Genomic DNA, 21,825 nt, shown 5'->3' with positions numbered 1-21,825 from the left:
TTTTAAGCGCGGGCACCTACAGCTTAGAAACCGGGTTCCAGCACCGCCAGCTGGTCCTCGGTCGTGCCATTGGCTCTTGCACACTGGGGCAACGCATCTGGGTTCCAGCACCGCCAGCTGGTTCTCGGCAGTGTTCTTGTCACAGGTACTCCCTCGTGCCAAGCCTGGTTTCAGCACCGTCAGCTGTTTCCGGGTTGTGTCAAGTTCACTGACACGCCTATGCTTGCCCCGCCGTGGTGCGGTCGGGTTAGCCAACTCCAGGGTGCCTCCAGTTTAGGAGCTTCCTATGTGGGCTGCGTGAACTGGTAGTCAAGGCTGGTTCTGTAGTGCCAGTAGGCCCAGCTCCCCCTGTAGGACTGTTGGGGTTCGGTAACTGCGGCTGCCTCGCGGCCTAGCTGTTCTCTCCTCTCCTGTGGACCTTGGGGTCCACCACCTGGTTCCAGCACCGTCAGCTGGTTCCGGGCCGAGCCTTTGGCTTAGGTGCCTCCTCCTGGGTATCCGAGTTCCGCCAACGTCAGGCGGTCCTTGGTAGTGCTTTTAAGCGCGGGCACCTACAGCTTAGTAACCGGGTTCCAGCACCGCCAGCTGGTCCTCGGTCGTGCCATTGGCTCTTGCACACTGGGGCAACGCATCTGGGTTCCAGCACCGCCAGCTGGTTCTCGGCAGTGTTCTTGTCACAGGTACTCCCTCGTGCCAAGCCTGGTTTCAGCACCGTCAGCTGTTTCCGGGTTGTGTCAAGCTCACTGAGACGCCTATGCTTGCCCCGTCGTGGTGCTGTCGGGTTAGCCAACTCCAGGGTGCCTCCAGTTTAGGAGCTTCCTATGTGGGCTGCGTGAACTGGTAGTCAAGGCTGGTTCTGTAGTGCCAGTAGGCCCAGCTCCCCCTGTAGGACTGTTGGGGTTCGGTAACTGCGGCTGCCTCGCGGCCTAGCTGTTCTCTCCTCTCCTGCGGACCTTGGGGTCCACCACCTGGTTCCAGCACCGTCAGCTGGTTCCGGGCCGAGCCTTTGGCTTAGGTGCCTCCTCCTGGGTATCCGAGTTCCGCCAACGTCAGGCGGTCCTTGGTAGTGCTTTTAAGCGCGGGCACCTACAGCTTAGTAACCGGGTTCCAGCACCGCCAGCTGGTCCTCGGTCGTGCCATTGGCTCTTGCACACTGGGGCAACGCATCTGGGTTCCAGCACCGCCAGCTGGTTCTCGGCAGTGTTCTTGTCACAGGTACTCCCTCGTGCCAAGCCTGGTTTCAGCACCGTCAGCTGTTTCCGGGTTGTGTCAAGCTCACTGAGACGCCTATGCTTGCCCCGTCGTGGTGCTGTCGGGTTAGCCAACTCCAGGGTGCCTCCAGTTTAGGAGCTTCCTATGTGGGCTGCGTGAACTGGTAGTCAAGGCTGGTTCTGTAGTGCCAGTAGGCCCAGCTCCCCCTGTAGGACTGTTGGGGTTCGGTAACTGCGGCTGCCTCGCGGCCTAGCTGTTCTCTCCTCTCCTGTGGACCTTGGGGTCCACCACCTGGTTCCAGCACCGTCAGCTGGTTCCGGGCCGAGCCTTTGGCTTAGGTGCCTCCTTCTGGGTATCCGAGTTCCGCCAACGCCAGGCGGTCCTTGGTAGTGCTTTTTAGCACGGGTACCTCCTGCTTAGTAACCGGGTTCCAGTAACGTCAGCTGGTCCTCGGTAGTTCCATAGGCTCTTGAACCTTCGGGTAGCCATCCGAGTTCCAGTTCCATCAGCTGGTTCTTGGCATTTTCTCAGCCTTCTTGTACCTTCTGCTACATTTCCAAGTTTAAGACCCTAAAGTCGACGACCCGGAAGACCACCCCGATGACGACGACCCGGAAGACCACCCCGATGACGACGACGACGACGGCGGAGACGACGACGGCGGAGATGACGACACTGAAGACGACGACCCTGGAGACGACGACATGGAAGACCGAGAAGCAGAAGAACAAGAGGCTGCAGAACAAAGAGCAGAAGAACATTAAGCATAAGACTTAATATCAGAGCAAAAGATATTATCTAAATTATATGCAGAAGAAGACTAAGCAGTGTATGGGGGTGAGTCTGTTCCTCCTCGTGGTGCCCCTGGATAAAGCCTGATGCTGCAGGCCAAACTGAACGCGGACAAATATAACTTTTGTGACTGGCAGAACGGAAGGTGTAATCTTCCAACTTTTATAGATAACAACTGCGGGAATGCCTGTCACAAATGAGAATATGATGAAGAAGTAGAATAGGAAGAATAATAACAGTGGAATAAAAAGAATATGTAGAATAGGAAGAATAATAATAGTTGAATAAAATGAATATGAAGAATGTAATAAAAAAAAAAAATAGGTAGAAGATGAAGAAGAAGATGAATAAGGTGAAGAAGAAGTTGATGTCAAAGATGCTGATGATGATGAAGATGAAAGTGTGGGAAAAGTAAAAAAATAAAATAAAAAAAAGAAGGGGAAGGGCGTGGAATAGTGAAACATCAATATCTGACAAAATAAAAAAAAATTTACATAGTCAATATCTTTTTCACTCCGAACGTCTTTAAAAAAAAAAAATTCATGCTATTCTATTTGATTGGGCTAAACCTCATTGCCTTTAATGTCTCCGCCACCTCCCACAATACATCCTACATTATTCTTAGTTGTTTTCCTTGATGTAGAATGAACCTACAAGGAAAGAAAGGGTTTATTTTAATTCCGATATTTTGGTCCCATTGACTTGCATTGGGATCGGGTATCGGTATCGGCGATATCCGATATTTTTTGAATATCGGCCGATCCAATCCGATACCGATACTTTCCGATATCGGAAGGTATCGCTCAACACTAGTCGCCACGCAAAAAAGAAATAACGATCCTAACTTGTTGAACTGGGTCACCAGAGGAGCGAGGTTTCAAAGCCAGAAATAGTTTACAATTATTTTTGAAACTCAGAAATTTAGTTCTATCTCCAAAAAACAAATCAGGAATAGGAATTCTCGGTTCTAACATAGAATTCTGAACCACAAAGTCTTGAATACTTTGTACTCTTGCCGTGAGCTGATCCACACATGAAGACAGACCTTTAATGTCCATTGCTACACATGTGTCCTGAACCACCCAAATGTCTAGGGGAAAAAAAAGGCAAAACAGTGCAAAGAAAAAAAAATGGTCTCAGAACTTCTTTTTTCCCTCTATTGGGAATCATTAGTACTTTTGGCTTCCAGTACTGTTATGAAAGGTAATTCAGTACCACAATGGACATAGAGGTCAGCGCACATACAGTGACCTGGAAATAACCCAAAAAACAAGAACGAGCTCTGAGACGTGGGAACTCTGTTGACCGCAATCCCTAATCCTCTCAAACCACACTAAAGGCAGCCGTGGATTGCGCCTAACGCTCCCTATGCAACTCGGCACGGCCTGAGAAACTAGCTAGCCTGAAGATAGAAAATAAGCCTACCTTGCCTCAGAGAAATACCCCAAAGGAAAAGGCAGCCCCCACATATAATGACTGTGAGTTAAGATGAAAAGACAAACGTAGAGATGAAATAGATTTAGCAAAGTGAGGCCCAACTTTCTGAACAGAGCGAGGATAGGAAAGGTAACTTTGCGGTCAACACAAAACCCTACAAAAACCACGCAAAGGGGGCAAAAAGACCCTCCGTACCGAACTAACGGCACGGAGGTACACCCTCTGCGTCCCAGAGCTTCCAGCAAGCAGAAAAAAACAAATTGACAAGCTGGACAGAAAAAAACAGCACACAAATAGCAAAGAAGAACTTAGCTATGCAGAGCAGCAGGCCACAGGAACGATCCAGGAGGAAACAGGTCCAATACTAGAACATTGACTGGAAGCCAGGATCAAAGCACTAGGTGGAGTTAAATAAAGCAGCACCTAACGACTTCACCACATCACCTGAGGAAGGAAACTCAGAAGCCGCAGTACCACTTTCCTCCACCAACGGAAGCTCACAGAAAGAACCAGCCGAAGTACCACTTGTGACCACAGGAGGGAGCTCTGCCACAGAATTCACAACAGCCTGAGTCCACAAATGCCATGACAGAATACGATGACAAAGAGCAGATCAAGGTAACAGACAGAAGAAATTTTGACTGTACCGTACCAATGGTGGCAGACCTAGCGAACCGCTTAGTGCGCTTAGGACAATCAGAGATAGCATGAGTGGAATCACCACAGTAGAAACACAGCCCATTCAGACGTCTGTGTTCTTGCCGTTCAACTCTGGTCAAAGTCCTATCGCACTGCATAGGCTCAGGTTTAAGCTCAGGTAATACCGCCAAATGGTGCACAGATTTACGCTCGCGCAAGCGTCAACCGATCTGAATGGCCAAAGACATAGACTCATTCAGACCAGCAGGCATAGGAAATCCCACCATGACATCCTTAAGGGCTTCAGAGAGACCTTTTCTGAAAATAGCTGCGAGCGCACCTTCATTCCACTGAGTGAGTACGGACCACTTTCTAAATTTCTGACAATATACCTCTATTTCATCCTGACCCTGACACAGAGCCAGCAAATTCTTCTCTGCCTGATCCACAGAATTAGGCTCATCGTACAGCAATCCGAGCGCCAGGAAAAATGCATCGATATTACTTAATGCAGGATCCCCTGGCGCAAGGGAAAATGCCCAGTCCTGAGGATCGCCACGCAAAAAAGAAATAACGATCCTAACTTGTTGAACTGGGTCACCAGAGGAGCGAGGTTTCAAAGCCAGAAATAGTTTACAATTATTTTTGAAACTCAGAAATTTAGTTCTCTCTCCAAAAAACAAATCAGGAATAGGGATTCTCGGTTCTAACATAGAATTCTGAACCACAAAGTCTTGAATACTTTGTACTCTTGCCGTGAGCTGATCCACACATGAAGACATACCTTTAATGTCCATTGCTACACCTGTGTCCTGAACCACCCAAATGTCTAGGGGAAAAAAAAGGCAAAACACAGTGCAAAGAAAGAAAAATGGTCTCAGAACTTCTTTTTTCCCTCTATTGAGAATCATTAGTACTTTGGGCTTCCAGTACTGTTATGAAAGGTAATTCAGTACCACAATGGACATAGAGGTCAGCGCACATACAGTGACCTGGAAATAACCCAAAAAACAAGAACGAGCTCTGAGACGTGGGAACTCTGTTGACCGCAATCCCTAATCCTCTCCAACCACACTAAAGGCAGCCGTGGATTGTGCCTAACGCTGCCTATGCAACTCGGCACGGCCTGAGAAACTAGCTAGCCTGAAGATAGAAAATAAGCCTACCTTGCCTCAGAGAAATACCCCAAAAGAAAAGGCAGCCCCCACATATAATGACTGTGAGTTAAGATGAAAAGACAAACGTAGAGATGAAATAGATTTAGCAAAGTGAGGCCCAACTTTCTGAACAGAGCGAGGATAGGAAGGGTAACTTTGCGGTCAACACAAAACCCTACAAAAACCACGCAAAGGGGGCAAAAAGACCCTCCGTACCGAACTAACGGCACGGAGGTACACCCTCTGCGTCCCAGAGCTTCCAGCAAGCAGTAAAAAACAAATTGACAAGCTGGACAGAAAAAAAACAGCAAACAAATAGCAAAGAGGAACTTAGCTATGCAGAGCAGCAGGCCACAGGAACGATCCAGGAGGAAACAGGTCCAACACTAGAACATTGACTGGAAGCCAGGATCAAAGCACTAGGTGGAGTTAAATAGAGAAGCACCTAACGACTTCACCACATCACCTGAGGAAGGAAACTCAGAAGCCACAGTACCACTTTCCTCCACCAACGGAAGCTCACAGAGAGAACCAGCCGAAGTACCACTTGTGACCACAGGAGGGAGCTCTGCCACAGAATTCACAACACATCAGCCTTAATGTTCTTAGAACCCGGAAGGTACGAAACCACAAAATCAAAATGGGAAAAAAACAAGGACCATCGAGCCTGTCTAGGATTCAGCCGTTTAGCAGACTCGAGGTAAATCAAATTCTTATGATCAGTCAAGACCACAATACGGTGCTTAGCTCCCTCAAGCCAATGTCGCCACTCCTCAAACGCCCACTTCATAGCCAACAACTCCCGATTGCCGACATCATAATTGCGTTCAGCAGGCGAAAACTTACGGGAAAAGAAGGCACACGGTTTCATTAAGGAACCAACAGGATCCCTCTGAGACAAAACGGCCCCTGCCCCAATCTCAGAAGCGTCAACCTCAACCTGAAACGGAAGAGAAACATCCGGTTGGTGCAACACCGGAGCAGAAGTAAATCGACGTTTAAGCTCCTGAAAGGCAGAGACAGCCGCAGAGGACCAATTTGCCACATCCGCGCCTTTCTTCGTCAAATCGGTAAAGGGTGTAGCATCAATGCCCCTTAAAGGAATAGGGTTCTGCAAAGGCTGCAAGGAAAAACCACAACGCCTGGCAAACCCAAAGTCCATTAAGTTCAAGGCGGCGCCTGAATCCACAAACGCCATGACAGAAAATGATGACAATGAGCAGATCAAGGACACAGATAACAGAAATTTAGCTTGTACAGTACTGATGGTAAATGAACTAGCGATCCTCTTTGTCCGCTTAGGACTGACTGAAATGACATGAGAAACATTGCCACAATAATAACACAACCCATTTTGATGTCTGAATCCTTGTCGTTCTGTTCTAGACAGAATCCTATCACACTGCATTGGCTCAGGAATCTGCTCTGAGGACAACGCCACAGCGCGCACAGTTCTGCGCTCCCGCAAGCGCCGGTCAATCTGAATCGCCAGAGACATAGAATCACTCAGACCAGAAGGCGTGGGAAACCCCACCATGACATCTTTAACGGATTCAGACAGACCCCTTCTGAAAATTGCCGCCAAAGCATCATTATTCCATTTAGTCAACACAGACCATTTTCTGAATTTCTGACAATACAATTCTGCCACCTCTTGACCCTGAGACAGGGCCAACAAGGTCTTCTCAGCTTGATCCACAGAATTAGGTTCATCATATAATAATCCCAAAGCCTGAAAAAAGGAGTCTATATTAAGCAAAGCCGGATTTCCAGATTCCAGGGAAAACGCCCAATCCTGCGGGTCGCCACGCAGCAGGGAGATTACGATTTTTACCTGCTGAATGGAATCACCGGAGGATCGAGGTCTCAGAGCAAAAAACAGTTTACAGTTGTTTTTAAAACTCAAAAATTTGGACCTGTCACCAGAAAACAAATCAGGAGTAGGAATCTTCGGTTCTAAAGCAGGAGTCTGAACAATATAATCTGAAATACCCTGTACCCTAGCAGCAAGCTGGTCTACACGAGAAGCTATTTCCTGAACATTCATGCTAGCACAAAGCTCCTCAGCCACCCAGAGATTAAGCGGGAAGAGAACAGAAAGCAGACTGAAGAAAAAAAAAGGCTCTACACCTTTCTTCCCTTCTTCTGGGAGGCATTTATCTTATTATGGGCCAGTTGTACTGTTATGATCCGGTGACCTTGGAGCAGCATGAAAACTTTCACTGGAGCAGGTGGTCACTATACTAACCGCAAATCCTGATCTTAACAGCGCAACTAGAAGTAGCCGTGGAGAGTACCTAACCAATCCTAGACACCTCGTCACAGCCGGAGGACTAAATACCCCTAAAGATGGAAATAGGAATACTATCTTGCCTCAGAGCAGAACCCCAAAGGATATTCAGCCCCCCACAAATATTGGCGGTGAGTCGGAGAGGAAAAAACATACACAGGCAGAAAAACAGGATTTAGCACAAGAGGCCACTCTAGCTAAAATAGGACAGGATAGGACAGAATTCTGTGCGGTCAGTATTAAAACCCTTCAAAAATATCCACAGCAGAATATACAAAAACTTCCTCCATCTAACTAAAGACGTAGGAGCGTATATCTGCAACTCCAGCGAATCCTACATTCAGAGCAGGAATACAATCAAAAACAAGCACACAGCCTATGTGCCACAGAAAAAGAAACAGACACTTATCTTTGCTGAAATGGCAGCCAAGTAGGAGAAGCCAGGCAGAGATCCATCATATCCCAAAAAACATTGACAACTGGCAAGGACTAATGAGTCCTGCAAGCCTAAATACCCCAGTCAGAACTGCAATTAGCAGATACACCTGTCCAAGACTGCAGCCCAGGAACAACTGCATTATCATCTACTACCACCAGAGGGAGCTCAAAAGCAGAATTCACAACAGGTTTCAATGTTTAGGCACATCAGGGGCTCAGTGGCGTAACTTGAAACTCATGGGCCCCGATGCGAAAGCTCCAACGGGGCCCACAAATATTTTAAATCTTTAATAACAATAGTCTTTTCATATAGGCCAAAGGGAATTTTAGGGCCCCCTAGGCTCCAGGGCCCGGTTGAGATTGCAACCCCTGCACTTGTTGTAGTTACGCCCCTGCAGGGGCTCCCCAATGCAACATGGCGTCCCATCTTAATTCCAGCCAATTTTGTATTGAAAAGTCAAATGGCGCTACTTCCCTTCCGAGCTCTGCCATGCACCCAAACAGTGGTTTACCCCCACATATGGGGTATCAGCGTACTCATGACAAATTGCACAACGTTTGGGGTACAATTTCTTCTGGTAACCTTGGGGTTTCAATGTTTAGGCACATTAGTGGCACTCCAAACGCAACATGGCGTCCCAACTCAATTCCAGTCAATTTTGCATTGAAAAGTCAAACGGCGCTCCTTCCTTTCCGAGCTCTGCCATGCACCCAAACAGTGGTTTACTCCCACATATGGGGTATCTGGGTATTCAGGACAAATTGTACAACAACTTTTGGGGTCCAATTTCTCCTGTTACCTTTGATAAAATAAAACAAATTGGAGGTGAAGTAAATTTTTTGTGAAAAAAAATTAAATGTTCATTTTTTTTAAACATTCCAAAAATTCCTGTGAAACACCTGAAGGGTTAATAAACTTCTTGAATGTGGTTTTGAGCACCTAAAGGGGTGCAGTTTTTAGAATGGTGTCACACTTGGGTATTTTCTATCATATAGACCCCTCAAAATAACTTCAAATGTGATGTGGTCCCTAAAAAAATGGTGTTGTAAAAATTAGAAATTGCTGGTCAAATTTTAACCCTTATAACTCTCTAACAAAAAAAAATTTTGTTTCCAAAATTGTGCTGATGTAAAGTAGACATGTGGGAAATGCTACTTATTAAGTATTTTGTGTGACATATCTCTGTGATTTAAGGGCATAAAAATTCAAAGTTGGAAAATTGCGAAATTTTCACTAAATTTCCGTTTTTTTCACAAACAAATGCAAGTAATATCAAATAAATTTTACCACTATCATGAAGTACAATATGTCACGAGAAAACAATGTCAGAATCATCAGGGTCCGTTGAAGCGTTCCAGAGTTATAACCTCATAAAGGGACAGTGGTCAGAATTGTAAAAATTGGCCCGGTCATTAATAATAATCTTTATTTTTATATAGAGCTAACATATTACGCAGCGCTTTACAGGTTGCACACATTTTCATTGCTGTCCCCATTGGGGCTCACAATATAAATTCCCTATCAGTATGTCTTTGGAATGTGAGAGGAAACCGGAGTACCCGGAGGAAACCCACGCAAACACAGAGAGAACATACAAACTCTTTGCAGATGTTGTCCTTAGTGGGGCTTGAGCCCAGGACTCCAGCGCTGCAAGGCTGCTGTGCTAACCACTGCGCCACCGTGCTGCCCCATTAACGTGCAAACCACCCTCGTGGCTTAAGAGGTTAATATATAGATGTAATAGATTTGTTAATATATACCTTTAATAGATACAGTATTGCTGGCAAGAGGTGTGCATAATCCATGGTATATGGTGATGATGTGGGTCTGGAGTTGAGCCTGCGTCTTTGCCAGTGGGTGTGTTCGGTTTCCGACATCTAATTTGTTACCTCTGATTATCTGTTTCCACAATTTGCAGTTTTTTCATTAGTATGAGTATAAAAAAACTTGTAGATGCATAATCTTATTTGTGTGTAGTGTTTTGGCTCCCTCTAGCTGCCAGAGTCATGTTCACTGTCCTATTTTCTGTTTTTTTTTATCCATTTCTTATGTCTGAATCTCCATCCATTTTTTGCAATGCATTATGGTAGCTCTCCCTCCATTTTCCTTCACTCTGCATTTAAGGAAAGACTCCTCCATTACATCTCCCTTGCGATTGCATTGCCGGTATGTATTTGTGCTCTCTATAGTTAATTTCTGTCCTTATGTTAGCCTAGCATGGTCAGTTGTATCCCTGGTCAGTTCTAGTTTGTAATCTTCATGCACAATGTATAATGTGTATTTCTGCTGTACCATGCTTTTGGATCGCCCCCAGACGAAGGGCCGCGGGTTACTCGGTACCGGTCCTCTGCTGGCTCAGTTCTGGGGTTGTCACGGTGGCTGGACCCGGTCCGTGACCCTGCTAAGGGGCGTCCAATGAAAGGTGATGGGAGTCTGTCAAGGTTTCGTGACGCCACCTGTGGTATTCGGTCAGGGTGACCGACGCTGCTTGGGGTCCACTGGGGTGATGTGATGGCAGCTAGATGGTATACCTTCCCACAGGTGAAGTGTGTCCCCAGGGCTTCCCAGTAAGGTGGATGGTGATGGTGTGAGGTGCAGGCAATAACGAGGACACAGGGTTGCAGTCTCCTCTTTATTGAAGACTTCAGGATCCTCAATCCAGAGCACAATTAACAGGGCTGTCGGAGACCGGCCGGTCCGATGGGCACTTCCAGAGTTCCCTTTACAGGTGGAAATCGTTGCGTACCTATAGGGCCTGTGTGTTGTAGTGCTACCCTGCTGGTAAGTGGTAAAAGCATGTGAACCTTTGCATTCAAAATCTGGGCAATATATATCCAAAGCCAAAACAAATATTTAGGGTGCTACAACTGTAAAGAGGTATTATGCAACAAAAAAAGAGAAATGCAGTGCAGAAAAATGTGCACACCAAAACTCCAAAATTAAACACAATTAAAACCAGAGTATCCACATTGAGATCTTATGGTAATGTAACCAATATGTGATATATTGTAGTGTGGAATTGTAATCTTAAATATTCATTTTCAATTTGACATGATGACTATGCATAGCTTAGTAATATTTATTTATTACAGCGGCAATTAAATATATGCATGCAGATAAAGGAGCAAGATCCAACTAAATACTAAGAATACTTCATCATGGTGAACCATTAATAGTCCTTTGATATGGATGTGTATCTCTGTTGTGCAAATGTGCATGTGCTTTTTCTCCCTGCTGGCAGACTCTATGGCCAATACTTCACGCCTTTTCATTCTGTACCTGCGTTCACCATCTTGTACAGACGAGCGTATTCTACAGCTGTACTCATCATCAGTCTTATTCTACCACAGGTAATCAGTCTCATATTAATTACCTATTATTTCTAGGACAGTTTCCTCCTTTGCTTTTATTCATTTTCACCCGAGGAAGCTGCCTTTTGGCAGCGATACACTTGGTGCATACCTCCATTGACATATCTAGTTGGCACTGCTCTCTAAGTCTTGGATCCCATATTTTCTGGTTTGAGCTACTATCTTATTATGGTAGTTCACCTCCCCATATTGTTTATCAGATTACAATATATTTGCATTTGCACTTTATCCTGTTATATTGTGCTGCATACGATTATCTTGTGGTTCATAAGGTACACATTATTCTTGATATATTATATGGTACATACAGTGAAGGAAATAAGTATTTGACCCCTTGCTGATTCTGTAAGTTTGCCCACTGACAAAGACATGAACCGTTGATAATTTTAAGGGTCAGTTAATTTTAACATTGAGAGATAGAATATCAAAAATAAAACCCAGAAAATCACATTGTATAAACTATATACATTTATTTGCATTTTGCAGTGAGAAATAAGTAAATTACTAATCTATTTTCATCTCAATATGAATATGTATTATGACAATAACAAATTATCATATAGTTACCCTGGATTTAATTGTTTTTAACCCCTTCACCTCAAAACCTGTTTTCACCTTCCTGACCAAGCCAATCCTGATCAAGCCAATTTTTACAATTCTGGCCAATGTCACTTTATGAGGTTACAGCTCTGGAACGCTTCAATGGATCCCACTGGTTTTGAGAATGTTTTCTCGTGACATATTGTACTTCATAATAGTGGTAAAATTTCTTTGATATGACTTGCATTTATTTGTGAAAAAAATGCAAATTTGGCAAAAATTTTGCAATTTTCAAACATAAAAATATGCCCTTAAATCACAGAGTCATATCGCACAAAATAGTTAATAAATAACATTTCCCACATGTCTACTTTACATCAGAACAATTTTTGAAACATAGTTTTTTTTTGTTAGGAAGTTATAAGGGTTAAAAGTTGAACATTTGCAAAACCATTTTTTTAGGGACCACCTCACATTTGAGGTGAGTTTGGGGGGGTCAATATAACAGAAAATACCCAAAAGTGACACCATTCTAAAAACTGCACCCCTCAAGGTGCTCATAACCACATTCAAGAAGTTTATTAACCCTTGAGGTGCTTCACAGGAATTTTTGGAATGTGAAAGGAAAAAATAAACATTTACTTTTCTTTCACAAATATTTTCCTTTAGACCTATTTTTTTTACTTTCACAAGGGTAACAGGAGAAAATGTACTATACATTTTGTTTTGCAATTACTCTTGAGCATGCCGAAACCCCATATGTGGGGGAAATCTACTGTTTAGGCGCACGACAGGGTTCGGAAGGAGCACCATTTGACTTTTTGAATGTAAAATTTGCTGGCATAATTAGGAGATGCTATGTCATGTTTGGAGAGCCCATCATGTGCCTAAACAGTGCAGACCCCAAACAAGTGACACCATTTTGTAAACTAGACCCCTTAGGGAACTTATCTAGATGTGTATTGAGAGCCTTGAACCCACAGGTGCTTATGTTAAGCTGTGAAAATAAAGAAATCACATATTTCCCAGATAAATATTTTTTAGCTCCAAATTTTGCATTTTCATAAGCGTAAAAGGTGAAATTGTACCATACAATTTGTTGTGCAATTTCTCCTGAGTACTCCAATACCCAATATGTGGGGGAAATCTACTGTTTGGGCACACGGCAAAGCTTGGAAGGGAAGGAGCGCCATTTGACTTTTTTAATGTAAAATTTGGTGGAATAATTAGCTGACGCCGTCACGTTTGGAGAGGCCCTGATGTGCCTAAACAGTGGAAACCCCCACAAGTGACATCATTTTGGAAACTATACTCCTTTTGGACCTTATCTTGATTTGTATTGAGCACCTTGAAACCCCAGGTGCATCACAGAAGTTTATAACATTAAGTCGTGAAAATAAAAAAAAAAAATCACATTTTTCCCACAAAAATCTTTTTTAGCTATAAATTTCGTATTTTCACAAGGGCAAAAGGAGAAAATGGACCCTGAAGTTTGTTGTGCAATTTCTCCTGAGTTCACTGATTCCCCATATGTGGTTGAAAACTACTTTTGAGGCACAGTGCAAAGCTCAGAAAGGAAATAGCGCCATATTGGATTGCAGATTTTGCTGCACTTGTTTGAGGGTGTCATGTTACATTGGCAGAGATCCTGAGGTGCCAGAACAGCAGAACCTCCCATACGTGACCCCATTTTACCAATTAAACCTCTCAATTAATTAATCTAGGGGTGCAGTGATTATTTTGACACAGGTGCATCATGGACTTTTACACCATTGGGCAATGAAGAAAAAATATTTAGAATTGAGAGTCCTCAGTGGTTGATACGTTTATTAGCTAACTGAAAACATGGGAACAAATTGCAAGCTTTCGAGACTACTCTGTTCTCTTCATCAGGCATAGACCGGAGTAGTCTCGAATCTTACGCGGGGGGTTCTGTCTGCATCACATATTTCAGAGATTTACACGGAAACCCCGATGCAAGCTCTGAGTGCAGAGCGCAGGATAAATGTGTGCCGAGCCTAACTGCGATCTTTGGGAGGTAGTATAGTGTAGCTCCTCCCACACACAATATAGTGCAGCTCCTCCCACACACAGTATAGTGCAGCTCCTCCACACACAGTATAGTGCAGCTCCCCCACACACAGTATAATGCAGCTCCTCCCACACACAGTATAGTGCAGCTCCCCCCACACACAGTATAGTGCAGCTCCTCCACACACAGTATAGTGCAGCTCCCCACACACAGTATAGTGCAGCTCCTCCCACGCACAGTGTAGTGCAGCTCCCCCACACACAGTATAGTGCAGCTCCCCCACACACAGTATAATGCAGCTCCCTCCAAACACAGTATAGTGCAGCTCCTCCCCACACACAGTATAGTGCAGCTCCCCCACACACAGTGTAATACAGTTCCCCCCACACACAGTATAGTGCAGCTCCCCCCACACACAGTATATTGCACCTCCCCCACACACAGTAGAGTGCACCTCCCCCAACACACAGTATAGTGCAGCTTCTCCAACACCCAGTGTAGTTCAGCTCCCCCAACACATAGTATACTGCAGCTCCCCCAACACACAGTATAGTGCAGTTCCCCCAACACAATATAATGCAGCTCCCCAACACAGAGTATAGTGCAGGTACAGCTCTCCAATACACAGTATAGTGCAGCTCTCCCACATACAGTATAGTGCAGCTCCCCCAACACACAGTATAGTGCAGCTTCTCCAACACACAGTGTAGTTCAGCTGCCCCAACACATAGTATAGTGCAGCTCCACAACACACAGCTTAATGACACTCCCCCAACACAATATAGTGCAGCTCCCCAACACACAGTATAGTGCAGGTACAGCTCTCCAGTACACAGTATAGTGCAACCCCCACATACACACAGTATAGTGCAGCTCCCCCCAACACACAGTATAGTGCAGCTCCCCTGGTGTGCTCCCTCTCCAAGCTCACACCGAAAGCTCTGTCAGTCAGCCATTAAAGCCCTGACCTTGTGACTCCTCCATCATGCAACTAATCACCTGATCTTGACATCACACAGGTCCTGTCAGATGGAGTTACGGTGGACATCCTCCCACCCGCTCTATCAATGTCTACAGTACTAACACCAGCCTATAACATAACTCTCAATAAACCTTCCCAACACACAGTGTGCTGGAGGAAACTAATGGATAGGGATCACACCAGTACTGGTTTTAACTGTACAGGAATCACCAGGGAGTATGAAAGAAGCCTTAGGCTGGAAAGAGACTAGCATATGGCATTCAATGACCCTCGGCTCCAGCTCTGCAGTAAACGTGAGCAAAGTGTCTGTGCTCCGCTCCTCTCGCATGAGAAAATCCCAGCACAGCTGCGGAAGAGATGGAGAAACTAAATTCTCTATCTCCTCAATTGCCTGACTCAGCGTTTATCGGACTGCACTGGAATGACATCTGATTGCAGTCCGACGTTTCACTCGCACCCATAGACTTCTATGGGTGCAAGTGAGCCGAGTCTTACTTCCAATCACAGAATACTGCAATCGTTCTCTCATGCCGACTTGGGATGAGAAAATAATTGCAGGTGTGAGCTGCACCATGGAATAACATTGGGCCGAGTGCTATGTGATGTTTTATCGCACAGCACTAGGCCGTGTTATTTGGTAATGTGCCTCCGGCCTTACAACAATCCTTTTACCTCTCCTGACACCTCTGATCTTGCTCTTTTTGGTGGTGGTGATTCCGTTTCATCAGCAGCAGAGCTCACGGTGTTCTGATTCTGTTAAAAAGATTAATAAAAATATGAAAAAAAAAACAAAAATCCAGAGAATTCCGGCATTTAAAGATGAATTTTACCACATCTATCATAGTAGTAAAGTGGCTCTCATGTAGATTGCAGGGTTTGTAAAGCTGAGGTTACTCTAAACACTGAACTGTGCCCTTTACTGCAGAGATTACTCTGCACTCTGCACTGTGTGCTTTAATGCTGAGATTACTCTGCACTGTGCCCCTTACTGCTGAGATTACTCTGCACCTGCACTGTGCCCTTTACTGCTGAGATTACTCTGCACCTGCACTGTGCCCCTTACTGCTGAGATTACTCTGCACCTGCACTGTGCCCTTTACTGCTGAGATTACTCTGCACCTGCACTGTGCCCTTTACTGCTGAGATTACTCTGCACCTGCACTGTGCCCTTTACTGCTGAGATTACTCTGCACACAGCACTGTGCCCTTTACTGCTGAGATTACTCTGCACCTGCACTGTGCCCTTTACTGCTGAGATTACTCTGCACCTGCACTGTGCCCCTTACTGCTGAGATTACTCTGCACCTGCACTGTGCCATTTACTGCTGAGATTACTCTGCACCTGCACTGTGCCCTTTACTGCTGAGATTACTCTGCACCTGCACTGTGCCCTTTACTGCTGACATTACTCTGCACCCTGCACTATGCCCTTTACTGCTGAGATTACTCTGCACCATGCACTGTGCCCTTTACTGCTGAGATTACTCTGCACCATGTGCAGTGCCCCAGAGTCCTGGTTACTGCAGTAATGTCGCTCTTCCACCAGGGGGAATGATGTTACGTCTGATGGCACTGAAGGAGTCCACCCTGCCAGGTATCACAAGACCCACAGCACACTTCACACTCCAAGTCACCAGGGGGAGCTAAGGGTTCTATCTACTAGGCCACTCCTCACAGATGGGTAAAACTAGTGGGTTGGTTAGAAAGTCAGTCAGAAGCTGGGAGAAGCTGGTAGCAGGAGGAAGAGAGAGGAAGGAGAAGGAGTGAGAGGAGAGGAGCTGCCTGGGCTCGGCCCAAGAGACACCTGTCAAGCAGACAGAGGAGAAGGAAAATACATTGAAGGCTCAGCAAGATAGAAAGACACGGAGCTGCGCCTGCACTACATTGCGGCAGCATCCCTAGAAAGGACATGAAGCGAAGGGTGTTCGTACGGAGAGAGAAACGAAGTCACGGCAAAGGAGTATAGAAAACCAGAAGGAGTTCTATTCTGGGAGAGGCTGCCTCTTTCTGGAGTGCGGACCGGTGGCCGGAGCACAGAGGGAGTAATAGACTTTATGCTTTACTTCAAAGACCGGCAGGGCAGTCAATTCCAAGTTGGCTGTCCGACCTAATAACCTAAGCAGACAAGGTGGCAACGTGGAGGAGGGGCGACACTAGGGTCCCTATAAAATAGCCTCAGGCCACCACCATCATATGGGTTTGTCCTATCCATCTGGGGAACAGAGAGAAGAGATAACATCTGCAAAAGCTGTGAGGACCTCACCGAGTTGCTCAGCAGGGGGGTACTACAACGCCCGAGCGCTAGTAGGTAGGCTACTGACTTCCACCTGGATAAGGGGACTCTGGAAGTGTCATCAGACCGGCCGGACCCTGCCTACCCTGTGAACCTGCACTCTGGACTGTGGATGCAAAAGCCTTCAGTAAAGGTAAAGAGACTGCACCCTTTGTGTCCTCATTATTCACCGCGCCTTGCACCAACCAACATCACCATCTACACTCAAGGGAAGCCCTGGGGAAACACTTCACCTGTGGAAAGGTATACCATCTAGCTGCCATAACATCACCCCAGTGGACCCCTAAGCAGCGTCGGTCATCATGACCGAATACCACAGGTGGCGTCACGAACACCGTACAAACTTCACCTTTAATTGCGCGCCCCTCATAGGGCCACGGTCCGGATCGGGCCACCGTGACATCCCCAGAGAAGGGACTGAAGGACCCGGTACCGAGTACCCCATTGCCCTTACGTGGGGGTGCTGCACATGTACTGTGCTCTTTACTGCTGAGATTACTCTGCACCCTACATTATGCCCTTTACTGCTGAGATTACTCTGCACCATGCACTTTACTGCTGAGATTACTCTGCATCCTGCACTGTGCCCTTTACTGCTGAGATTACTCTGAACCTGCACTGTGCCCTTTACGACTGAGATTACTCTGCACACTGCACTGTGCCCTTTACTGCTGAGATTACTCTGCACACTGCACTGTACGCTTTACTGCTGAGATTACTCTGCACTGTACCCTTTACTGCTGAGATTAGTCTGCACCTGCACTGTGCCCTTTACTGCTGAGATTACTCTGCACACTGCACTGTGCCCTTTACTGCTGAGATTACTGCACTGTGCCCTTGATTGCTGACATTACTCTGCACCATGCACTGTGCGCTTTACTGCTGAGATTACTCTGCACTGTGCCCTTTACTGCTGAGATTACTCTGCACCTGCACTGTGCCCTTTACTGCTGAGATTACTCTGCACACTGCACTGTGCCCTTTACTGCTGAGATTACTCTACACCTGCACTGTGCCATTTACTGCTGAGATTACTCTGCACTCTGCCCTTTACTGCTGAGATTACTCTGCACCTGCACTGTGCACTTTACTGCTGAGATTACTCTGCATCCGGCACTGTGCCCTATACTGCTGAAATTACTCTGCACCCTGCACTGTGCCTTTACTGCTGAGATTACTCTGCACCCTGTACTGTACGCTTTACTGCTGACTCAGCAGCCCGGCTTATTTTTAGCCAAGGGTGTAGCAGCAATGCCCCTTAAAGGTATAGGGTTCTGCAAAGGCTGCAAGGGAAAACCACAACGCCTGGCAAACTCAAAGTCCATTAAGTTCAAGGTGGCGCCTGAATCCACAAACGCCATGACAGAAAATGATGACAATGAGCAGATCAAGGACACAGATAACAGAAATTTAGGTTGTACAGTACTGATGGTAAATGAACTAGCGATCCTCTTTGTCCGCTTAGGGCAGACTGAAATGACATGAGAAGCATCGCCACAATAGTAACACAACCTATTCTGACGTCTAAATCCTTGTCGTTCCGTTCTAGACAGAATCTTATCACACTGCATTGGCTCAGGAATCTGCTCTGAGGACAACGCCACAGTGCGCACAGTTCTGCGCTCCCGCAAGCGCCGGTCAATCTGAATGGCCAGAGACATAGAATCACTCAGACCGGAAGGCGTGGGAAACCCCACCATAACATCTTTAACGGATTCAGAAAGACCCTTTCTGAAAATTGCCGCCAAAGCATTATTATTCCATTTAGTCAACACAGACCATTTTCTGAATTTCTGACAATACATTTCTGCCGCCTCTTGACCCTGAGATAGGCCCAACAAGGTCTTCTCAGCTTGATCCACAGAATTAGGTTCATCATATAATAATCCTACATTAAGCAAAGCCGGATTCCCAGATTCCAGGGAAAACGCCCAATCCTGCGGGTCGCCACGCAGCAGGGAGATGACGATTTTAACCTGCTGAATGGAATCACCGGAGGATCGAGGTCTCAAAGCAAAAACAGTTTACAGTTGTTTTTAAAACTCAAAAATTTGGACCTGTCACCAAAAAATAAATCAGGAGTAGGAATCTTCGGTTCTAAAACAGGAGTCTGAACAATATAATCAGAAATACCCTGCACCCTAGCAGCAAGCTGGTCTACACGAGAAGCTAATTCCTGAACATCCATGCTAGCACAAGTCTCCTCAGCCACCCAGAGATAAAGAGGGAAGAGAAGATAAAGCAGACTGAAGAAAAAAAAATGGCTCAACACCTTTCTTCCCTTCTTCTGAGATGCATTTAACTCATTATTGGCCAGTTGTACTGTTATGATCCGGTGACCTTGGAGCAGCATGAAAACTTTCACTGGAGTAGGTGGTAACTATACTGACCGCAAATCCTGATCTTAACACCGCAACTAGAAGTAGCCGTGGGGTGTACCTAACAATCCCTAGACACCTCGTCACAGCCGGAGGACTAAATACCCCTATAGATGGAAATAGGAATTCTACCTTGCCTCAGAGCAGAACCCCAAAGGATAGGCAGCCCCCCACAAATATTGGCTGTGAGTAGGAGAGGAAAGACACACACAGGCAGAAATCAGGATTTAGCACAAGAGGCCACTCTAGCTAAAATAGGAAAGGATAGGACAGAGTACTGTGCGGTCAGTATTAAAACCCTTCCAAAAATATCCACAGCAGATAATACAAAAACTTCCTCCATCTAACTAAAGACGTGGAACGTATATCTGCAACTCCACAGAATCCTACACTCAGAGCAGGAATACAATAAAAAAAAACAAGCACACAGCTTGTGTGCCATAGAAAAAGAAACAGACACTTATCTTTGCTGAATTGGCAGCTAAGCAGTAGAAGCCAGACAGAGGTCTAACACTTCCCAAGAAACATTGACAACTGGCAAGGACTAATGAGTCCTGCAAACCTAAATACCCCAGTCTGAATTGCAATCAGCAGATACACCTGTCCAGGACTGCAGCCCAGGGACAACTGCATTACCACCTACAACCACCGGAGGGAGCCCAAAAGCAGAATTCACAACACCTCTCCCAATGACGTAACCCAAGTACCGAGCTTCCTCCATCCCTATGGAACACTTCTTTGGATTGGCTGTTAGCCCTGCTTGCCGGAGGGAATCAATCACCGCCTGTACCTTGGGTAAGTGACTTTCCCAGTCTGCACTGTACACAACAATATCATCCAGATAGGCTGAGGCATAACTGCAATGGGGATGGAGAACAATATCCATTAACCGTTGGAACGTCGCCGGCGCACCATGCAAACCAAAAGGTAACACCTTATACTGAAACAGCCCTTCGGGCGTTACAAAGGCCGATTTTTCCTTAGCTGCCTTTGTTAGGGGCACCTGCCAGTACCCTTTTGTAAGGTCAAGGGTTGAAAAATACCGTGCCTGCCCAAACCGCTCTATCAATTCATCCACCCGGGGCATGGGGTAAGCATCAAATTTTGAAACTTCATTAAGTTTTCTGAAGTCATTACAGAATCTTAGGGTCCCATCAGGTTTAGGTATTAGGACTATTGGACTGGCTCAGTCACTTTGCGACTCTTCTATGACCCCTAATTGTAACATATTTTCCACCTCCCGGGATATGGCTTGTCGCCGAGCCTCAGGCACCCGATATGGCTTTAATCGGACTTTGGCCTGTGGCTCCGTAACAATGTCATGTTGGACTATGGAGGTACGTCCAGGGAGTTCAGAAAAAACGTCCGTATTTCGGCTAACAAACTCCCGGACCTCCTGAACCTGTTTAGGAGATAATGTATCTGGTATTTTGACTACAGACAAGGCTTCTCCTGACTCACCCAGAGGTAATGGAGTCTTCTCTACAGGGAATGCAGGCAGCGGACTATCCCCGCCAAGGTGGTCTCTGTCTTTCCACAGTTTAAGCAAATTAATATGATAAACCTGCTCTGGCTTCCTTCGGCCTGGTTGGTGTACCTTATAGTTTACCGGTCCCACCTTCTCCATAATCTCATAGGGCCCCTGCCACCTTGCCAGAAATTTGCTATCCACTGTGGGCACAAGTACCAACACGCGATCCCCAGGACTAAAGGTTCTTACCCAAGCCTCCCGGTTATAGACCCGACTCTGAGACTTTTGTGCTGCTTCCATATGTTCCCGGACCAATGGTAGGACTGTCTCCATCCTTTCCTGCATTTTTGCAACATGCTCTATTACACTCTTGTGGGGGGTTGGTTGTTCTCCCAAGCCTCCTTGGCTATATCCAGTAAGCCCCGGGGATGTCGGCCATACAATAATTCAAAAGGCGAGAACCCCTTAGATGCCTGCGGCACCTCCCGTACTGCAAACAACAAATATGGGAGTAAAAGATCCCAATCCTTCCCATCTTTAGAAACGTTTTTTTTAGCATGCTCTTTAGCGTTTTGTTGAATCTTTCTACCAGCCCATCTGTTTGGGGGTGATAAACTGAGGTGCGCAACTGTTTGACATTTAACAAGCGGCAGAGCTCTTTCATAATTTTTGACATAAAAGGGGTTCCTTGGTCTGTTACAATCTCTTGCGGAATCCCCACCCTAGAAAACATTCCCATGAGTTCTTTTGCTATGAGCTTAGCCGACGTGTGGCGCAGCGGAACAGCCTCAG

At 45.9% G+C, this 21,825-nt stretch overlaps 1 protein-coding gene across 1 annotated transcript in view; it reads right to left on the bottom strand.

Annotated features, from left to right (window-relative positions):
• The window catches only part of FAM111A (FAM111 trypsin like peptidase A), a 117,331-nt gene that overhangs the window by 46,401 nt on the left and 49,105 nt on the right, over positions 1-21,825 (bottom strand). Inside the window, exon 9 of the mRNA XM_069761866.1 lies at positions 15,564-15,644. Within this exon, the coding sequence (XP_069617967.1) occupies positions 15,564-15,644 (81 nt within the window). The remainder of the gene's footprint in view (positions 1-15,563; positions 15,645-21,825) is intronic.

Source organism: Ranitomeya imitator, chromosome 4, assembly GCF_032444005.1.
Source record: "Ranitomeya imitator isolate aRanImi1 chromosome 4, aRanImi1.pri, whole genome shotgun sequence".
In the NCBI taxonomy this organism is placed as follows: Eukaryota; Metazoa; Chordata; class Amphibia; order Anura; family Dendrobatidae; genus Ranitomeya; species Ranitomeya imitator.
Note: the sequence above shows the minus strand (reverse complement) of the source record. Positions and strands in the feature narration are given on the sequence as shown.